This window comes from Salmo salar, chromosome 14, assembly GCF_965601325.2.
Source record: "Salmo salar chromosome 14, fSalSal1, whole genome shotgun sequence".
In the NCBI taxonomy this organism is placed as follows: domain Eukaryota; kingdom Metazoa; phylum Chordata; class Actinopteri; order Salmoniformes; family Salmonidae; genus Salmo; species Salmo salar.
Genome location: NC_138304.1, coordinates 44,137,757 through 44,156,598, shown reverse-complemented (window position 1 = coordinate 44,156,598; position 18,842 = coordinate 44,137,757). Strand labels below are relative to the sequence as shown.

At 44.4% G+C, this 18,842-nt stretch overlaps 1 protein-coding gene across 7 annotated transcripts in view; it reads right to left on the bottom strand.

Annotated features, from left to right (window-relative positions):
* LOC106569568 (rho GTPase-activating protein 12) overlaps positions 1–18,842 on the bottom strand; it is a 154,899-nt gene that overhangs the window by 119,988 nt on the left and 16,069 nt on the right. For all 7 annotated transcript variants that reach the window (XM_045694399.2, XM_045694402.2, XM_045694401.2 and 4 more), the window contains exon 2: positions 3,145–3,929. In XM_045694399.2, the coding sequence (XP_045550355.1) occupies positions 3,145–3,858 (714 nt within the window). In that variant the 5' untranslated portion in view covers positions 3,859–3,929. The remainder of the gene's footprint in view (positions 1–3,144; positions 3,930–18,842) is intronic.

Sequence of the window (18,842 nt, the reverse complement as noted above, 5' to 3'; positions counted from 1 at the left end):
AGAGATCTTAACAGAGAGAGAGATGGAGAGATCTTAACAGAGAGAGAGATGGAGAGATCTTAACAGAGAGAGATGGAGAGATCTTAACAGAGAGAGAGATGGAGAGATCTTAACAGAGAGAGAGATGGAGAGATCTTAACAGAGAGAGAGATGGAGAGATCTTAACAGAGAGAGAGATGGAGAGATCTTAACAGAGAGAGAGATGGAGAGATCTTAACAGAGAGAGATGGAGAGATCTTAACAGAGAGAGAGATGGAGAGATCTTAACAGAGAGAGAGATGGAGAGATCTTAACAGAGAGAGAGATGGAGAGATCTTAACAGAGAGAGAGATGGAGAGATCTTAACAGAGAGAGATGGAGAGATCTTAACAGAGAGAGATGGAGAGATCTTAACAGAGAGAGAGATGGAGAGATCTTAACAGAGAGAGAGATGGAGAGATCTTAACAGAGAGAGATGGAGAGATCTTAACAGAGAGAGATGGAGAGATCTTAACAGAGAGAGAGATGGAGAGATCTTAACAGAGAGAGAGATGGAGAGATCTTAACAGAGAGAGAGATGGAGAGATCTTAACAGAGAGAGAGATGGAGAGATCTTAACAGAGAGAGATGGAGAGATCTTAACAGAGAGAGATGGAGAGATCTTAACAGAGAGAGAGATGGAGAGATCTTAACAGAGAGAGAGATGGAGAGATCTTAACAGAGAGAGATGGAGAGATCTTAACAGAGAGAGATGGAGAGATCTTAACAGAGAGAGAGATGGAGAGATCTTAACAGAGAGAGAGATGGAGAGATCTTAACAGAGAGAGATGGAGAGATCTTAACAGAGAGAGCGATGAGAGATCTTAACAGAGAGAGAGATGGAGAGATCTTAACAGAGAGAGAGATGGAGAGATCTTAACAGAGAGAGAGATGGAGAGATCTTAACAGAGAGAGAGAGAGATGGAGAGATCTTAACAGAGAGAGAGAGATGGAGAGATCTTAACAGAGAGAGAGAGAGAGATGGAGAGATCTTAACAGAGAGAGAGAGATGGAGAGATCTTAACAGAGAGAGAGATGGAGAGATCTTAACAGAGAGAGAGATGGAGAGATCTTAACAGAAAGAGAGATGGAGAGATCTTAACAGAGAGAGAGATGGAGAGATCTTAACAGAGAGAGATGGAGAGATCTTAACAGAGAGAGAGATGGAGAGATCTTAACAGAGAGAGAGATGGAGAGATCTTAACAGAGAGAGAGATGGAGAGATCTTAACAGAGAGAGATGGAGAGATCTTAACAGAGAGAGAGATGGAGAGATCTTAACAGAGAGAGAGAGATGGAGAGATCTTAACAGAGAGAGAGATGGAGAGATCTTAACAGAGAGAGAGATGGAGAGATCTTAACAGAGAGAGAGATGGAGAGATCTTAACAGAGAGAGAGAGGGAGAGATCTTAACAGAGAGAGAGAGATGGAGAGATCTTAACAGATCTTAACTGAGAGAGATGGAGAGATCTTAACAGAGATGGAGAGATCTTAACAGAGAGAGAGATGGAGAGATCTTAACTGAGAGAGAGATGGAGAGATCTTAACAGAGAGAGAGATGGAGAGATCTTAACAGAGAGAGAGATGGAGAGATCTTAACAGAGAGAGAGATGGAGAGATCTTAACAGAGAGAGAGATGGAGAGATCTTAACAGAGAGAGAGATGGAGAGATCTTAACAGAGAGAGAGAGATGGAGAGATCTTAACAGAGAGAGAGAGATGGAGAGATCTTAACAGAGAGAGATGGAGAGATCTTAACAGAGAGAGAGATGGAGAGATCTTAACAGAGAGAGAGATGGAGAGATCTTAACAGAGAGAGAGATGGAGAGATCTTAACAGAGAGAGATGGAGAGATCTTAACAGAGAGAGAGATGGAGAGATCTTAACAGAAAGAGAGATGGAGAGATCTTAACAGAAAGAGAGATGGAGAGATCTTAACAGAGAGAGAGATGGAGAGATCTTAACAGAGAGAGAGATGGAGAGATCTTAACAGAGAGAGAGATGGAGAGATCTTAACAGAGAGAGAGATGGAGAGATCTTAACAGAGAGAGAGATGGAGAGATCTTAACAGAGAGAGAGAGAGAGATGGAGAGATCTTAACAGAGAGAGAGAGAGAGATGGAGAGATCTTAACAGAGAGAGAGAGATGGAGAGATCTTAACAGAGAGAGAGATGGAGAGATCTTAACAGAGAGAGAGATGGAGAGATCTTAACAGAGAGAGAGATGGAGAGATCTTAACAGAGAGAGAGATGGAGAGATCTTAACAGAGAGAGAGATGGAGAGATCTTAACAGAGAGAGAGATGGAGAGACCTTAACAGAGAGAGAGATGGAGAGATCTTAACAGAGAGAGAGATGGAGAGATCTTAACAGAGAGAGAGAGAGATGGAGAGATCTTAACAGAGAGAGAGAGATGGAGAGATCTTAACAGAGAGAGAGATGGAGAGATCTTAACAGAGAGAGATGGAGAGATCTTAACAGAGAGAGAGATGGAGAGATCTTAACAGAGAGAGAGAGATGGAGAGATCTTAACAGAGAGAGAGATGGAGAGATCTTAACAGAGAGAGAGATGGAGAGATCTTAACAGAGAGAGAGAGGGAGAGATCTTAACAGAGAGAGAGAGATGGAGAGATCTTAACAGATCTTAACTGAGAGAGATGGAGAGATCTTAACAGAGATGGAGAGATCTTAACAGAGAGAGATGGAGAGATCTTAACTGAGAGAGAGATGGAGAGATCTTAACAGAGAGAGAGATGGAGAGATCTTAACAGAGAGAGAGATGGAGAGATCTTAACAGAGAGAGAGATGGAGAGATCTTAACAGAGAGAGAGATGGAGAGATCTTAACAGAGAGAGAGATGGAGAGATCTTAACAGAGAGAGAGATGGAGAGATCTTAACAGAGAGAGAGATGGAGAGATCTTAACAGAGAGAGAGATGGAGAGATCTTAACAGAGAGAGAGATGGAGAGACCTTAACAGAGAGAGAGATGGAGAGATCTTAACAGAGAGAGAGATGGAGAGACCTTAACAGAGAGAGAGATGGAGAGATCTTAACAGAGAGAGAGATGGAGAGATCTTAACAGAGAGAGAGATGGAGAGACCTTAACAGAGAGAGAGATGGAGACCTTACCTGCAAGTGTTCACTTGAACCGCTGCTCAGCTCATCTCCAGACTCTGAGTCGTTGCGTCTCTCCGACCCCTCCGAGTCACAGTGCCCCGGAGGCATGTCCACGTCCAGGGGCGCCCTGCGGAGCTCAGGGGAGGTTGCACGGGCACGGGGCAGCGTGTTACATCCCCGTCCAGGAGCGTGAGGGTGGGTGTTTTGGAGGACATCTATGAAGGCCCTGTTGTGGTCGGTGGGGCTGCCAGGGTCTCTACCAGGGTTCTGGTTGGCATCCCTGTCCCTGCGCTGCCTCGGAGGGGTGAGGGCTGCCCCCGACGAGGAGGAGGGAGAGGGCGAGGAGGGAGAGGGCCGATTAAAACTGGTCACATTCAGGCTCTCGTTAGATCTGTCCATCTCCAGGACGATGGGCTTGACCCGCACCGGGTTCCCCCCGCTCCCCCCACGGTGATGCCCCAGGTGCGGGGGCTTGGGAGGCGGCATGAGGGCCTTGCGGACCTCCCTGACGTACTGTGCTGGGACATAGAATGCCTTGGCCCCCTCCTCCTTCTTCACCTGCCACCAGTCCCCGTTGGTCTTTTTCACCAGCATGTAACACTCTCCCTGGCGGATGGAGACCTGGCGCTCCTTGGACTTGTAATTGTAGTCATACTCCACCTCAATGTACACCTGGCCCGGGGCGATGGGCAGCTCACACCCCCGCCCATCCTGCTCTGCTGCCATCACGGTGAAAACGTTGGCTGGTGCTCACCGCTGCAGGCACACAGGCTGGCTCTGCATGGCCCACCGTACAACTGGAGAGGAGAGAGAATAGGCCTAGTTTATCATAACATTAGTTTATATACACACTAAGGTTGCAAAATTCCAGTAAAAGATTCCTGGAATCAGGAGAGAATTAGCAAGAAATCCGGAATCCCTCAACTCCAAGATTTCTGTGCTTGTGTAGTTTAGACACTCACAATATAGAATGGAGGGATGGGACGAGGGAGCATAGACTGAAGACTGACTGGTAATCCCATTCCCCACGTCTACGTACACTGTAAACAGTAAGAGTTGTACTCCTAGCCTAGGAAGCAGCCTGGAACAGGTAGATAAGATTACAGGAACACACACAGTCAAGAGAAATGACTGAAGACAAGGCTGACTGGGAAAACCCATCCACAAGGCTCTCTGGTGTTATACAGGAAGAGCTGTGCTGCTCCAAGCCTGAGAGCTAGAAAACATTAGATGGCGTGAGTGAGACTAATACGACTCACGTGTTCCTCTTTCCCCCACTCACATACGGACTCTCAATCTGAGCAATCTGACTGGCCGTAGACCTGCAGCTCTGACTGACTGGCCGTAGACCTGCAGCTCTGATTGACTGGACCCAGACCTGCAGCTCTGACTGACTGGCCGTAGACCTGCAGCTCTGACTGACTGGACCCAGACCTGCAGCTCTGACTGACTGGCCGTAGACCTGCAGCTCTGACTGACTGGCCGTAGACCTGCAGCTCTGACTGACTGGCCGTAGACCTGCAGCTCTGACTGACTGGACCCAGACCTGCAGCTCTGACTGACTGGACCCAGACCTGCAGCTCTGACTGACTGGACCCAGACCTGCAGCTCTGACTGACTGGCCGTAGACCTGCAGCTCTGACTGACTGGCCGTAGACCTGCAGCTCTGACTGACTGGACCCAGACCTGCAGCTCTGACTGACTGGACCCAGACCTGCAGCTCTGACTGACTGGCCGTAGACCTGCAGCTCTGACTGACTGGCCGTAGACCTGCAGCTCTGACTGACTGGACCCAGACCTGCAGCTCTGACTGACTGGACCCAGACCTGCAGCTCTGACTGACTGGCCGTAGACCTGCAGCTCTGACTGACTGGCCGTTGACCTGCAGCTCTGACTGACTGGCCGTAGACCTGCAGCTCTGACTGACTGGCCGTAGACCTGCAGCTCTGACTGACTGGCTGTAGACCTGCAGCTCTGACTGACTGGACCCAGACCTGCAGCTCTGACTGACTGGCCGTAGACCTGCAGCTCTGACTGACTGGACCCAGACCTGCAGCTCTGACTGACTGGACCCAGACCTGCAGCTCTGACTGACTGGACCCAGACCTGCAGCATAGTGCCATTCGTTGTTCTGATTACTCAACCCACACATACTTCCCCCATGATGCCACACATTCCTGAGGCTAGGGACATAAAATGAGCTCAGTCAGGTGCAGCTTGTTGCACAATCTGACCTTTGATGAGCAGCTCCACCTAAGACAGACATTCACTAGCCTGGAATCCAAAATGAATTGCTCCATTTCACTTTTGACATTCCTACAACTGGTCCAAAGAACAAGTTGACAGTCAGTACAAGTATTTGAGCTTGTCACAATCCAACCCAAAACCGTGTGCCAGCTCAGTGATAATGTTTCATGTCCTGATGTTATGGCGACGGGCTAAACTGTACTCCAGAAGGGAAAGTTTGTGATTTGCCCCGCCTGAGGCCCTTGCTGACTTGCCCTGCCTGAGGCCCTTGCTGACTTGCCCCGCCTGAGGCCCTTGCTGATTTGCCCCGCCTGAGGCCCTTGCTGACTTGCCGAGCCTCAGAGTTAGGCCATGTTTCATTTGCAGTATTTGGATAAATCCTGCCGTCCAACTTCACCCAGGCTTGTTAAGATAGTCATCATCACACAAACACGGTGCCATTGCTCTCAGATTTCCCCCATTTCTGTCCACCAAACCATCCTTTTCAAAACATTGCTTTTGAGTAGCCTAGTTACTAGGGACTTGAGAAAAGACTCCCCACAAGAAAAGCACAGCGAGCCAAACTGCTTTGAGTATTTATACCCTGGCTCCACTGAGCCAGCCAACACCCAGCCAGAGGCCCCTGAGACTGGTCTAAAAACTACTCAGAAAGGGGTACAAGTTCTGTGGCCTTGTGGTTAGTGTCCGCCCTGAGATTGGAAGGTTCGGGGGTTTGATCCCCGGTCGAGTCGTACCAAAGAGCATGGCGCTTGCAACGCCAAGGATTGTGGGTTTGATTTTCACTAGGACCACCCATACCAAAAATGTCCAGGGGGGTGTACTTGTACATCAAGCTGCCGCACGCTACAGAAACAGGCTCAGACAAGGCCTACTGAAAAGGGTCCTAAAGCAGAACCCTCATTAACAGCCTCACCAACAAAGTCCACCGCCTGCTCTCTTCATAGGGGTGACTGTGGGATAGGCCAGTCCACCGCCTGCTCTCTTCATAGGGGTGACTGTGGAATAGGCCAGTCCACCGCCTGCTCTCTTCATAGGGGTGACTGTGGGATAGGCCAGTCCACCGCCTGCTCTCTTCATAGGGGTGACTGTGGGATAGGCCAGTCCACCGCCTGCTCTCTTCATAGGGGTGACTGTGGGATAGGCCAGTCCACCGCCTGCTCTCTTCATAGGGGTGACTGTGGAATAGGCCAGTCCACCGCCTGCTCTCTTCATAGGGGTGACTGTGGGATAGGCCAGTCCAGCCTTGAGGTGGCTCAGTGTGCACTGTGCTGACAAGTTTGGATTTATTCTCATCCTTTATTTAACTTGCCTAGTTAAATAAAGGTTAAATAAAAATGTAAAAGCAGAGCAGTGTGAAGATAAAACCCTCAGACTTCATTACCACTGAACACTCAGATGGATCACACATCACACGCTACAGAAGAAAAAGAAGCCAGAGAGGAGCCAAATAAACAACACGGTGTCTCGTGGGTAATTTAAATTCAAACCCAATAACCCACTGTGGTAAAACAACAGATGGTGGTTTTATGAATCACAATTCGCTAGGCCTAGGATGCATCTCAAACAGAACCCTATTTACTAGTGCACTATATAGGAAACTAGGTGCCACTTCAGACACAGATTAAATGTGTTCTCAATCAACATCTGTCCACACAGTCTGCAGTAGGCTATTATAGCAGTATCTCTCCAGCCATTCCTAGTTTGTCCCAAATGGCACCCCTTACACTTTCTAACAAACTACTTTTGACCAGAACCTTCACAGACTTCAAAAGGAAATAGGATGCCATTTGGGATGGAGGTAAGTCTCCAGTCACTCCCAGTAGATGTTATCTTTAGATCATTACCTTACAACACAGACAGATGGTGAGACTGTGTGATTACTAACTCCCCTAATAGGAATACCTCAGCCAGAACAGCCATATTACCACAACCAATAATCCCACCAAACATCCATGGTTTACCGAATGATAAATCAAAGCTGATCTGAGTAGAGCCACTGGCCAGGCCCTGCCAGCATATCCATTCTATAGTGTTGGACACTGAACAGGGGCCAGATATGACAACTGTGGACGCATCCTAAAATGGAAACATATTCCCTATTTCAGTGTTCTACTTTTGACCAGAGCTGTGTGGGCCCTGGTCAAAAGCAGTGCACTGTATAGGGTACGGGTGCTATTTAGGATGGACACTTGGTCTGATTGATTTCCTAGCTGTATCTCCAGACAGACCGTTTCAGCAGGCGAGAATGACAGAACGGCTGCATCTTCCTATCTCTGTCCAGACTAATCCTTATTTTGAGGAGACATGGAGGGTGGCCAAGACAAGACGCCAGTCTCTTCTAGCGACCTTGCTTCCCAGGGGCTTTTCAGAGAGCAGCACTGACAGGATGTGCGTCTCCTGCGGTAGCTGCAGACTGACTATGGTACTGGGTATTGCGTTGCAAGATGTTAGGTTAGGTCCTGTGTGGCTCAGTTGGTAGAGCATGACACTTGAAAACGCCAAGGATTGTGGGTTTGATTTCCACCGGGGGCCACCCATACTGAAAATGTATGCACGCATGACTAAGTCGCTTTGGATAAAAGTGTCAGCTAAAAATTGCATATTATATTGTAAAAATATCACAACTAGCTCCAGTGGAAAGAAAAAGTATGTGAACCCTTTGGAATGACCTGGATTTCTACATAGAATTGGTCATCAAATTTGATTGGATCATCATCTAAGTCACAACAATAAAACAAACAGTGTTCTTAAACTAAATAACACAAATGATTATATTTTTCTTGTCTATATTGAATACATCATTTAAACATTCAGTGTACTTTGGAAAAAGTATGTGAACCCCTAGGTTAATGACTTCTCCAAAAGCTAATTGGAGTCAGGAGTCAACTAACCCGGAGTCCAATCAACGAGACGAGATTGGAGATGATTGTTAGAGCTGCCCTGCCCAGTATAAAACACTCACAAAATGTGAGTTTGTTATTCACAAGAAGCCTTGCCTGATGTGAACCATGCCTCGAACAAAAGAGATCTCAGAAGACCTAAGATTAAGAATTGTTGACTTGCGTAAAGCTGGAAAGGGTTACAAAAGTATCTCTAAAAGCCTTGATGTTCATCAGTCCACGGTAAAACAAATAGTCTATAAATGGAGAAATTTCATCACTGTTGCTACTCTCCCTAAGAGTGGCCGTCTTGCAAAGATGACTGCAAGAGCACAGCGCAGAATCCTCAATGAGGTTAAGAAGAATCCTAGACTGTCAGCTAAAGATTTACAGAAATCTCTGGAACATGCTAACATCTCTGTTGACGAGTCTACGATACGTAAAACACTAAACAAGAATGGTGTTCATGGGAGGACACCACAGACGAAGCCACTGCTGTCTAAAAAAACATTGCTGCACATCTGAAGTTCGCAAAATAGCACCTGGATGTTCTACAGCGCTGCTGGCAAAATATTCTGTGGACAGATGAAACTACAGAGGAGTTGTTTGGAAGGCGCACACACACACACAAAACTATGTGTGGAGAAAAAAAGGCACAGCACACCAACATCAAAACCTCATCCCAACTGTAAATTATGGTGGAGGGAGCATCATGTTTGGGGCTGCTTTGCTGCCTCAGGGCCTGGACCGCTTGCTATCGTCGCCAGAAATGTATTCCCAAATTTATCAAGACATTTTGCAGGAGAATGTAAGGCTATCTGTCTGTGAATTGAAGCTCAACAGAAGTTGGTTGATGCAACAGGACAACGACCCAAAACACAGAAGTAAATTTAACAACAAAATGGCTTCAACAGAAGAAAATACGCCTTCTGGTGTGGCCCAGTCAGAGTCCTGACCTCAACCCGATGGAGATGCTGTGGCATGACCTCGAGAGAGCGGTTCACACCAGACATCCCAAGAATATTGCTGAACTGAAACAGTTTTGTGAAGAGAAACGGTCCAGAATTCCTCCTGACCGTTGTGCAGGTCTGATCTGCAACTACAGAAAACGTTTGGTTGAGTTTATTGCTGCCATTGGAGGGATAATCAGTTATTAAATCCAAGGGTACACATACTTTTTCCACCCTGTACTGTTAAATGTTTACATGGTGTGTTCAATAAAGACATGATAACGTAGAGTTGTTTGTGTGTTATTAGTTTAAGCAGACTATGTTTGTCTATTGTTGTGACCTAGATGGAGATCAGATCAAATTTTATGACCAATTTATGCAGAAATCTGGGTATTCCCAAAGGGTTCAGGTACTTTTTGTTGCCACTGTATGCCTAGGCCTATCGTACGAAGTCCATGCACTGCTATCGACTGACAACCTGACTGAGCCTGGCTAGCACAGTGTGGACTGGACAGAGAACCAGTTTGCTACTAATTGATTAGACCTATATCTAGACTGCACTGTCCCAGATAAACACCCCTAGAAATGTAGGGAAAGACTCTTTCCACACCACTTGCATACCAAAGTGACTTTTTCATAGCTGGTTTGGAGAACTTATACAGCAGATTAGGAGAATTAAAGTAGCAGGTTAGGAGACTCAGGTTAAGGTTAGGAAAAGGGTTAGGGTTAGCAAAAATGCTTTCCTAACCTGCTACCAAAATCACTTCTTATCAAAGTGGCGGGAACAGAGTATGTCCTTAGCAGCATCTCTTAACCTGTTTAGGATAGGGGGCAGTATTGACACGGCTGGATAAAAAACGTACCCGATTTAATCTGGTTACCACTCCTACCCAGTAACTAGAATATGCATATACTTATTACATATGGATAGAAAACACCCTAAAGTTTCTAAAACTGTTTGAATGGTGTCTGTGAGTATAACAGAACTCATTTGGCAGGCAAAAACCTGACAAGGTTTCAGGCAGGAAGTGGCCTGTCTGACAAGGTGTCGTTCTTCTTGTCTCTGTTTATTGAAGAGTGAGGATCTTAGCTGTCCCGTGACACTTCCTACGGCTGCCATTGGGTCTCAGAAGGCGGCAAAAAGCTGAATCGTGGCTTTGCAGGCTCTGGCTGAAACAAAGTAGCGCGTTTGGGTAGTGGCTGGTTACAGTACTGTGAGACTCAGGCGCGTGCCCGCGTCGACCGAAAGCTTTGTTTACTTTCCTCAGTTTAGCTAAATGGACATTCCCGGTCGGAATATTATTGCTTTTTTACGAGAAAAATTGCATAAAAATGGATGTTAAACAGCGGTTGACATGCCTCGAAGTACGGTAATGGAATATTTAGATTTTTTTTGTCACGAATTGCGCCATGCGCGCGACCCTGATTTACCATTTCAGATAGTGTCTGGGACGCACGAACAAAACGCCGCTATTCGGATATAACGATGGATTATTTTGGACCAAACCAACATTTGTTATTGAAGTAGCAGTCCTGGGAGTGCATTCTGACGAAGACAACAAAAGGTAATCAAACTTTTATAATAGTAAATATGATTATGGTGAGTGCTAAACTTGCCGGGTGTCTAAATAGCTAGCCCGTGATGCCTGGGCTATGTACTTAGAATATTGCAAAATGTGCTTTCACCAAAAAGCTATTTTAAAATCGGACATATCGAGTGCATAGAGGAGGTCTGTATCTATAATTCTTAAAATAATTGTTATGCTTTTTGTTAACGTTTATCGTGAGTAATTTAGTAAAATGTTAGCGAATTCCTCCGGAAGTTTGCGGGGGGTATGCTAGTTCTGAACGTCACATGCTAATGTAAAAAGCTGGTTTTTGATATAAATATGAACTTGATTGAACAAAACATGCATGTATTGTATAACATAATGTCCTAGGGTTGTCATCTGATGAAGATCATCAAAGGTTAGTACTGCATTTAGCTGTCTTCTGGGTTTATATGACATTATATGCTAGCTTGAAAAATGGGTGTCTGATTATTTCTGGCTTGGTACTCTGCTGACATAATCTAATGTTTTGCTTTCGTTGTAAAGCCTTTTTGAAATCGGACAGTGTGGTTAGATTAACGAGAGTCTTGTCTTTAAATAGCTGTGAAATAGTCATATGTTTGAGAAATTGAAGTAATAGCATTTTTAAGGTTTTGAAAATCGCGCCACAGGCTTAAAGTGGCTGTTACGTAGGTGGGACGAATTCGTCCCGCCTAGCCCATAGAGGTTAAAAGGACAGTGTGACATTTGGGCAATTAAACCCGTTTTTCTACATACCCAGTCAGATTAATTTATGGATATTATTTGTATGTCTCTGCGTGCAGCTTGAAGGAAGTTGAAGGCAGTTTCTGGAGCCATTGCTAACCAGCGTTGGAAGTCTACAGGAACAACTACCGTGCTGATTGCTCAAATGTCACACTATCACTTTAACACGGCTGGCTTTTATCCGTATCGGTCTGCCTGCAGAGAGCGAAAAGCCACAGCATTGACTTTTAAATGCCACTTGTATTCTGTGACAATAAGGGGATGGGATTTACAATGGAGGTGCTTTAGGGCGGGCCCTATGTTCCTCCAGGAACAAAGAGGATTAAATATAATGAGGGGTGGGACTTGGAGGGAGGGACAGTTTCAATGGTACTGAACACAAACAAGGGTCACAGAGAGAATAGCTAGAGGACATAAATCAGGCCAAGTTAAGAATGCTGGGACTCTGTGGTAGCATCCCAAATAGAACCCTATTCCCTATACAGTGCACTACTTTAACCCAGGCCCATTCCCTATGTAGTGCACTACTTTTGACCAGGACCCATAGCACCCCATTCCCTATGTAGTGCACTACTTTTGACCAGGACCCTGTCTCTTCATCTAATAATCAATGCCCTTCACCATGACAATGACTGATGCACTGCTGGTGTCTGCATAACCAAAACAAATTATGTCCCCCCCACTTCATTGAAATCACACTTCAGTTATCATAAAACATTATTTTCCATGTTTAAAACGATAGGTTATAAAGGCCTGGGGAAGATTGTAATTGAAATAAAATCAGAGGAAGAGGTGAACTTCAGGCTACTTGGTGAATTTAAGGCATGCATGACAAGACATTGCGAGATGCAGATTACCAAAACATAAGAGCATCTTTCGTCTGCCTCGCTCTCTCCAGCTAATGGAAGTCTGTGTGTTTCCTAGCATATTCATGGCACTGATGTCTTAGGGACAGTCCTGCAAGCACACAGTATCCTCCTCTTCATTTTGCCTCATCACAGTATGCTACCGGTAGCCTGTATTGATTACGCTTTCCAGACGGAACGGAATGTGGCCCGTTAAACGCGCCTCGGCTACAGCATGTCAGCCTGTCTGTTAGGGTAGGCTATATTACTCTCCGGTGATATGAACGGACATTTTACTTATCTGTAACAGGAATGCTGCTTCTGAATTCCATCACTAGGCAACCAGAACTGTCAATCTAATAATCTCAAACTGCTGTGTGCAACCTGCTTGCCTGCGCGCAGACCACTCTCTCCTAAAAAAGTACTTTCAAGTTTGTTAAATACTGTAAATTGAAAAAAAAAAACAATACATCAATCAGCAAAGTTTATTGTTATTTGGGGAAAAAATACAGAACATTTTACTCTGGATCAGAATTCTACTGAATGAAAAGGTGCAGACCTGATGGCAGTATGCGTTGTGCCTAAGAACAGCCCTTAAAATGTGGTATATTGGCCATATACCACACCCCCTCGTGCCGTATTTCTTAAATATACACTGAGTATCAGTGGAGGAAAAAGAATCCAATTGTCATACTTGAGTAGAAGTAAAGATACCTTAACAGAAAATGGCTCAAGTAAAAGCCACCCAGTAAAATACTACTTGAGTAAAGTCTAAAAGTTTTTGGTTTAGTATCAAAAAGTAAAAGTATAAATCATTTCAAATCGTTTATATAAAGTAAACGGCACCATATTGTTTTTTTGTGAGTTGTTTTTTCAGTCATCCCTACTGCCAGATCAGAGGCAGTATGGATGACCAGGGATGTTCTCTGTTTAGTGAGTTTGCCAGATCAGAGGCAGTATGGATGACCAGGGATGTTCTCTGTTTAGTGAGTTTGCCAGATCAGAGGCAGTATGGATGACCAGGGATGTTCTCTGTTTAGTGAGTTTGCCAGATCAGAGGCAGTATGGATGACCAGGGATGTTCTCTGTTTAGTGAGTTTGCCAGATCAAAGGCAGTATGGATGACCAGGGATGTTCTCTGTTTAGTGAGTTTGCCAGATCAGAGGCAGTATGGATGACCAGGGATGTTCTCTGTTTAGTGAGTTTGCCAGATCAGAGGCAGTATGGATGACCAGGGATGTTCTCTGTTTAGTGAGTTTGCCAGATCAGAGGCAGTATGGATGACCAGGGATGTTCTCTGTTTAGTGAGTTTGCCAGATCAGAGGCAGTATGGATGACCAGGGATGTTCTCTGTTTAGTGAGTTTGCCAGATCAGAGGCAGTATGGATGACCAGGGATGTTCTCTGTTTAGTGAGTTTGCCAGATCAGAGGCAGTATGGATGACCAGGGATGTTCTCTGTTTAGTGAGTTTGCCAGATCAGAGGCAGTATGGATGACCAGGGATGTTCTCTGTTTGGTGAGTTTGCCAGATCAGAGGCAGCATGGATGACCAGGGATGTTCTCTTGATAAGTGCGTGAATTGGACTCTTTTCCTGTCCTGCTAAGTATTCAAAATGTAACAGGTATTTTTAGGTGTCAGGGAAAATGTATGGAGTAAAAAGTACATCATTTTATTTAGGAATGTAGTGGAGTAAAAGTGAAAGTCGTCAAAAATATAAATATTGAAGTAAAGTACAGATACCCCAATAAACTACTTAAGTAAAATACTTGAAAGTACTACTTAAGTACTTTACACCACTGCTGAGTATAGAAAACATTAAGAACACCTGCTCTATCCATGACAGACAGACTGACCAGGTGAAAGATATGATCCCTTATGTCACTTGTTAAATCTACTTCAATCAGTGTAGATGAAGGGAAGAGACAGGTTAATAAAGAATTTTTAAGCCTTGAGACAATTGAGACATGGATTGTGTATGTGTGCCATTCAGAGGATGAATGGGCAAGACAGAAAATGTAATGTGCCTTTGAACGAGTTATGGCAGTAGGTGCCAGGCCGCACTGGTTTGTGTCAAGAACTGCAACGCTGCTGGGTTTTTCACGCTCAACATTTTCCCATGTGTATCAAGAATGGTTCACCACCCAAAGGACATCCAGTCAACTTGACACAACTGTGGGAAGCATTGGAGTCAACATGGACCAGCATCCCTGTGGAACGCTTGACACCTTGTAGAGTCCATGTCCCGACGAATTGAGGCTGTTCTGAGTGGGGGGGGCGAGGGGGGGGTGCACATCAGTTAATTTATGAAAATAACAATCCATATATAGAGAGAGGTAAGGCAATAAATAGGCCATAGTGGCAAAGTAATTACAATATAGCAATTAAACACTGGAGTGATAGATGATAGATGAATGTGCAAGTAGAGATACTGGGGTGCAATGGAGCAACAAAAATAAATAATTGGATGGGCTGTTTATAGATGGGCTATGTACAGGTACAGTGATCTGTTAGCTGCTCTGACCGCTGGTGCTTAAAGCTAGTGAGGGAGATAAGTGTTTCCAGTTTCATTGATTTTTGCAGTTCCTTCCAGTCATTGGCAGCAGAGAACTGGAAGGAAAGACGACCAAAGAAGGAATTGGCTTTGGGGGTGACCAGTGAGATATATCTGCTGGAGCATGTGCTGCTATAGTGACCAGTGAGCTGAGATAAGGCGGGGCTTTACCTAGCAAAGACTTATAGATGACCTGGAGCCAATGGGTTTGGCGACGAATATGAAGCGAGGGATAGCCAACGAAAGCGTACAGGTCGCAGTGGTGGGTAGTATATGGGGCTTTGGTGACAGAACAGATGGCACTGTGATAGACTGCATCCAATTTACTGAGTAGAGTGTTGGAGGCTATTTTATAGATGACATCGCCGAAGTCGAGGAACGGTAGGATAGTCAGTTTTACGAGGGTATGTTTGGCAGCATGAGTGAAGGAGGCTTTGTTGCGAAATAGGAAGCCAATTCTAGATATAATTTTGGATTGGAGATGCTTAATGTGAGTCTGAATTTGAGACCTACAAGCGCATGTCATTCCCCGGTGCACATCCATGTGCTATCCACGTTCAGGTCTTTTCAGAGTGGACGTCAAGAGAGGTTTCTTTGCCACTAATGAGTTCCCAAATACGACTAAACTCTTTGGTCCTTTAAAAAAAAACTACTTTAAGTCAAATATTGTGTGCTATAGCTTGGAAAGAAACATGTGATTCTGGGTGACAACATAAGGCTGCTTGACTCCAGCATTAGGACTGCTTCATGTTTTGTTTCCTTTCCACGATACCTCTTCGCGACGACCAGACATTTGAAGTATATTTGCCATTGCTAAAGCAACTTGAATTGTCCTAATGGTCCTCGCTTTGTAGCTATGTTTTTATGTTTACTGGTCAAGCCACAACTTAGCGAGACAAATTAAAAAAATGTTGGTTGTACTCAGTCTCTGACACTAACACCTCTATTTCATGGTACGACGCTGTATATTCCCCCCCGGGCTTTAAAGGGATGATTTTAACCACATATGGTTAATTAGGGGCATTTCAAAATGCAAATAGCCAAGTTTGTACACAAACACCGAGGCTGAAAACAATTGGTATTTATCAAATGGTGATCTCCTACGGGTGTGCGTATGACGATCGTAGGATTGTTTGATAAATCACACTTTTCCTATCCATTCTAAATTCCATTTGTAAGTAGTATTTTGGAATAATTTGATGGCCCAGGACTGAATAAATGATACTCCAGGACTACAACATACAGAGAGCTTCTTGATGGTATTGCCATCGTGTGAGCCCAGCTCATCTCGTCCTCAAACGGCGCTCTAGTAATTGAGCCGGTGGATGTCTGAGGTTATGCTGCAACATCCAACGGATGCTAAATGACCTGGTGATGCTAAATAAACGACATCCTTCTCTAGCCGGGGAAGGACGGGCTGAGTCTGGTCCTTCTGAAGGTTCCTTCCTCCCAGGGTCTGACTGCTGCTGCTGCTGCTGCTGGCATTACATAGAATTACATCAATATCATATGGAAGGTAGAGAGAGAAGCCCAGAGAAATGATCAAACCGTAAACCAAGGATCATCAACTAGACACAGGCTAGTTGATGAGCGGATGGTCAGGGGGCCAGAACATAATTTCAAATAATTTGTAGATTGCAAATTGACCGGAAAAAGCCCAAACAGATATAATATTTGACTAAAATAATCATTTCAAACCTTGCTTCCATTTGTATATGAACACATATCTCTCTATTATGCGTGGGAACACTTTGGAGGCAGGAGAACATGCAGTGCCTCAGAAAGTATTCACACCCCTTAACTTTCCCCACATTTTGTTGTGTTACGGCCTGAATTTAAAATGGATTCCATTAAGATTATGTGTCATTGGTTTACACACACACACAATACCTCATAATGTCAAAGTGGAATTGTGTTTTTAGACATTTTTACAAAATAATCAAAAATGAAAAGCTGAAATGTCGAGTCTAATACCCTGACTACACCGCTCTCGTCGCGTGCGTTGCAAAATACATTTAGAAATCTATATTATTGCACCTACACTGCTCGTGAGCGTCTGCGTTGCCAAGGGCTAAAATAGAAGTCAGTTCTATTTGTGACGCAGATCACGGTGCAATTCCTGCCTCTCCCATCTCCTCATTGGTTATACCCACGTGGGTGATTGAAAGACGAACTGTGTTGTCGGTCGTCGTGGTAATACTATGAAAGTTTAGATGCCAATCACCAAGTTCAAAGAAGAAAAAGCCTGGAAAGAGGAGAGATGACTAGAAACGATTCGGTTGACCGTTTTACGTGTGGATTAATTGTCAGAGTAGAGGACCTTGTGCATTTCAGGTAAAATAACTCAATATTTATACCTCAGGACAAATTAGCTAGCAACAGCAAGCTAGCTAAATAGGACAGATTAGCTAGCAAGTGCAAGCTAGTTAGCTAAATTGGCATAAATGTTTAATGCTTTTCGACCTTTCCCCAAATTAATGTAATTGGTTCAGAGTTTGCTTTGATATTTTAACCTGCGTGTCGTAATTGCGTTTGGTGTAGGGGGGACAACATAAATGTATGCACGATGGCGCACGTGCGCAGCTGGTTTAGGTTTCGTGTAAGTATTCAACCCCTTTGTTATGGCAAGCCTAAATAAGTTCAGGAGTAAACATTTGCTTAACAACTCACAAAATAAGTTGCATCGACTCACACTGCGTGCAATAATAGTCTTTAACATGATTTTTGAATGACTACCTCACCTCTGTACCCCACACATACAATTATCTGTCAGGTCCCTCATTCTACCACAGACCAGGGAGTTTTACCAACGCCTCACAAAGGGCACCTATTGGTAGATGGGTTTTTTAAAAAAGCAGACATTGAGTATCCCTTTGAGCATCTTACATTTATTCATTACACTTCGGATGGTGTATCAATACACCCAGTCACTACAAACATACAGGCGTCCTGCCTAACTCAGTCGCCGGAGAGGAAGGAAACCGCTCAGGGATTTCACCATGAGGCCAATGGTGATTTTAAAACTGTTACAGAGTTTAATGGCTGTGATAGGAGAAAACTGAGGATGGATCAACAACACTGTAGGTTCTCCACAATACTAACCTAATTGACAGAGTGAAAAAAAGGAAGCCTGTACACAGGGTTGCAAACAGCTGAGCGCCCAAAAAGGTGACACCTTGTTTAGTGTTGCACTGAAACATGTAAAAAAAATCCCTGCTAGGGGAAATGCAGGTTTTAACTAATTAAATAACAACATGATCTACATGATCAGTCTCTGTGTGTAAAATTAAAAGTGGTTAATGTGAACCGAACTCACAGCTAAAAAATTTAAAGAAAGCAATCCAATGTTATTTGTTGCCTAGACTTTACTGCAAAATGACAAGTCTTGAGAAAAAACAATATTGCAGTTAGCCACGACAGCCTTTATAATAGAACGCTAGTGACCACGACAGCCTTTATAATAGAACGCTTGTGACCACGACAGCCTTTATAATAGAACGCTTGTTACCACGACAGCCTTTATAATAGAACGCTTGTTACCACGACAGCCTTTATAATAGAACGCTAGTGACCACGACAGCCTTTATAATAGAACGCTTGTGACCACGACAGCCTTTATAATAGAACGCTTGTTATCACGACAGCCTTTATAATAGAACGCTTGATACCACGACAGCCTTTATAATAGAACGCTTGTTACCACGACAGCCTTTATAATAGAACGCTTGTTACCACGACAGCCTTTATAATAGACCGCTTGTGACCACGACAGCCTTTATAATAGAACGCTAGTGACCACGACAGCCTTTATAATAGAACGCTAGTGACCACGACAGCCTTTATAATAGAACGCTTGTTACCACGACAGCCTTTATAATAGAACGCTTGTGACCACGACAGCCTTTATAATAGAACGCTTGTT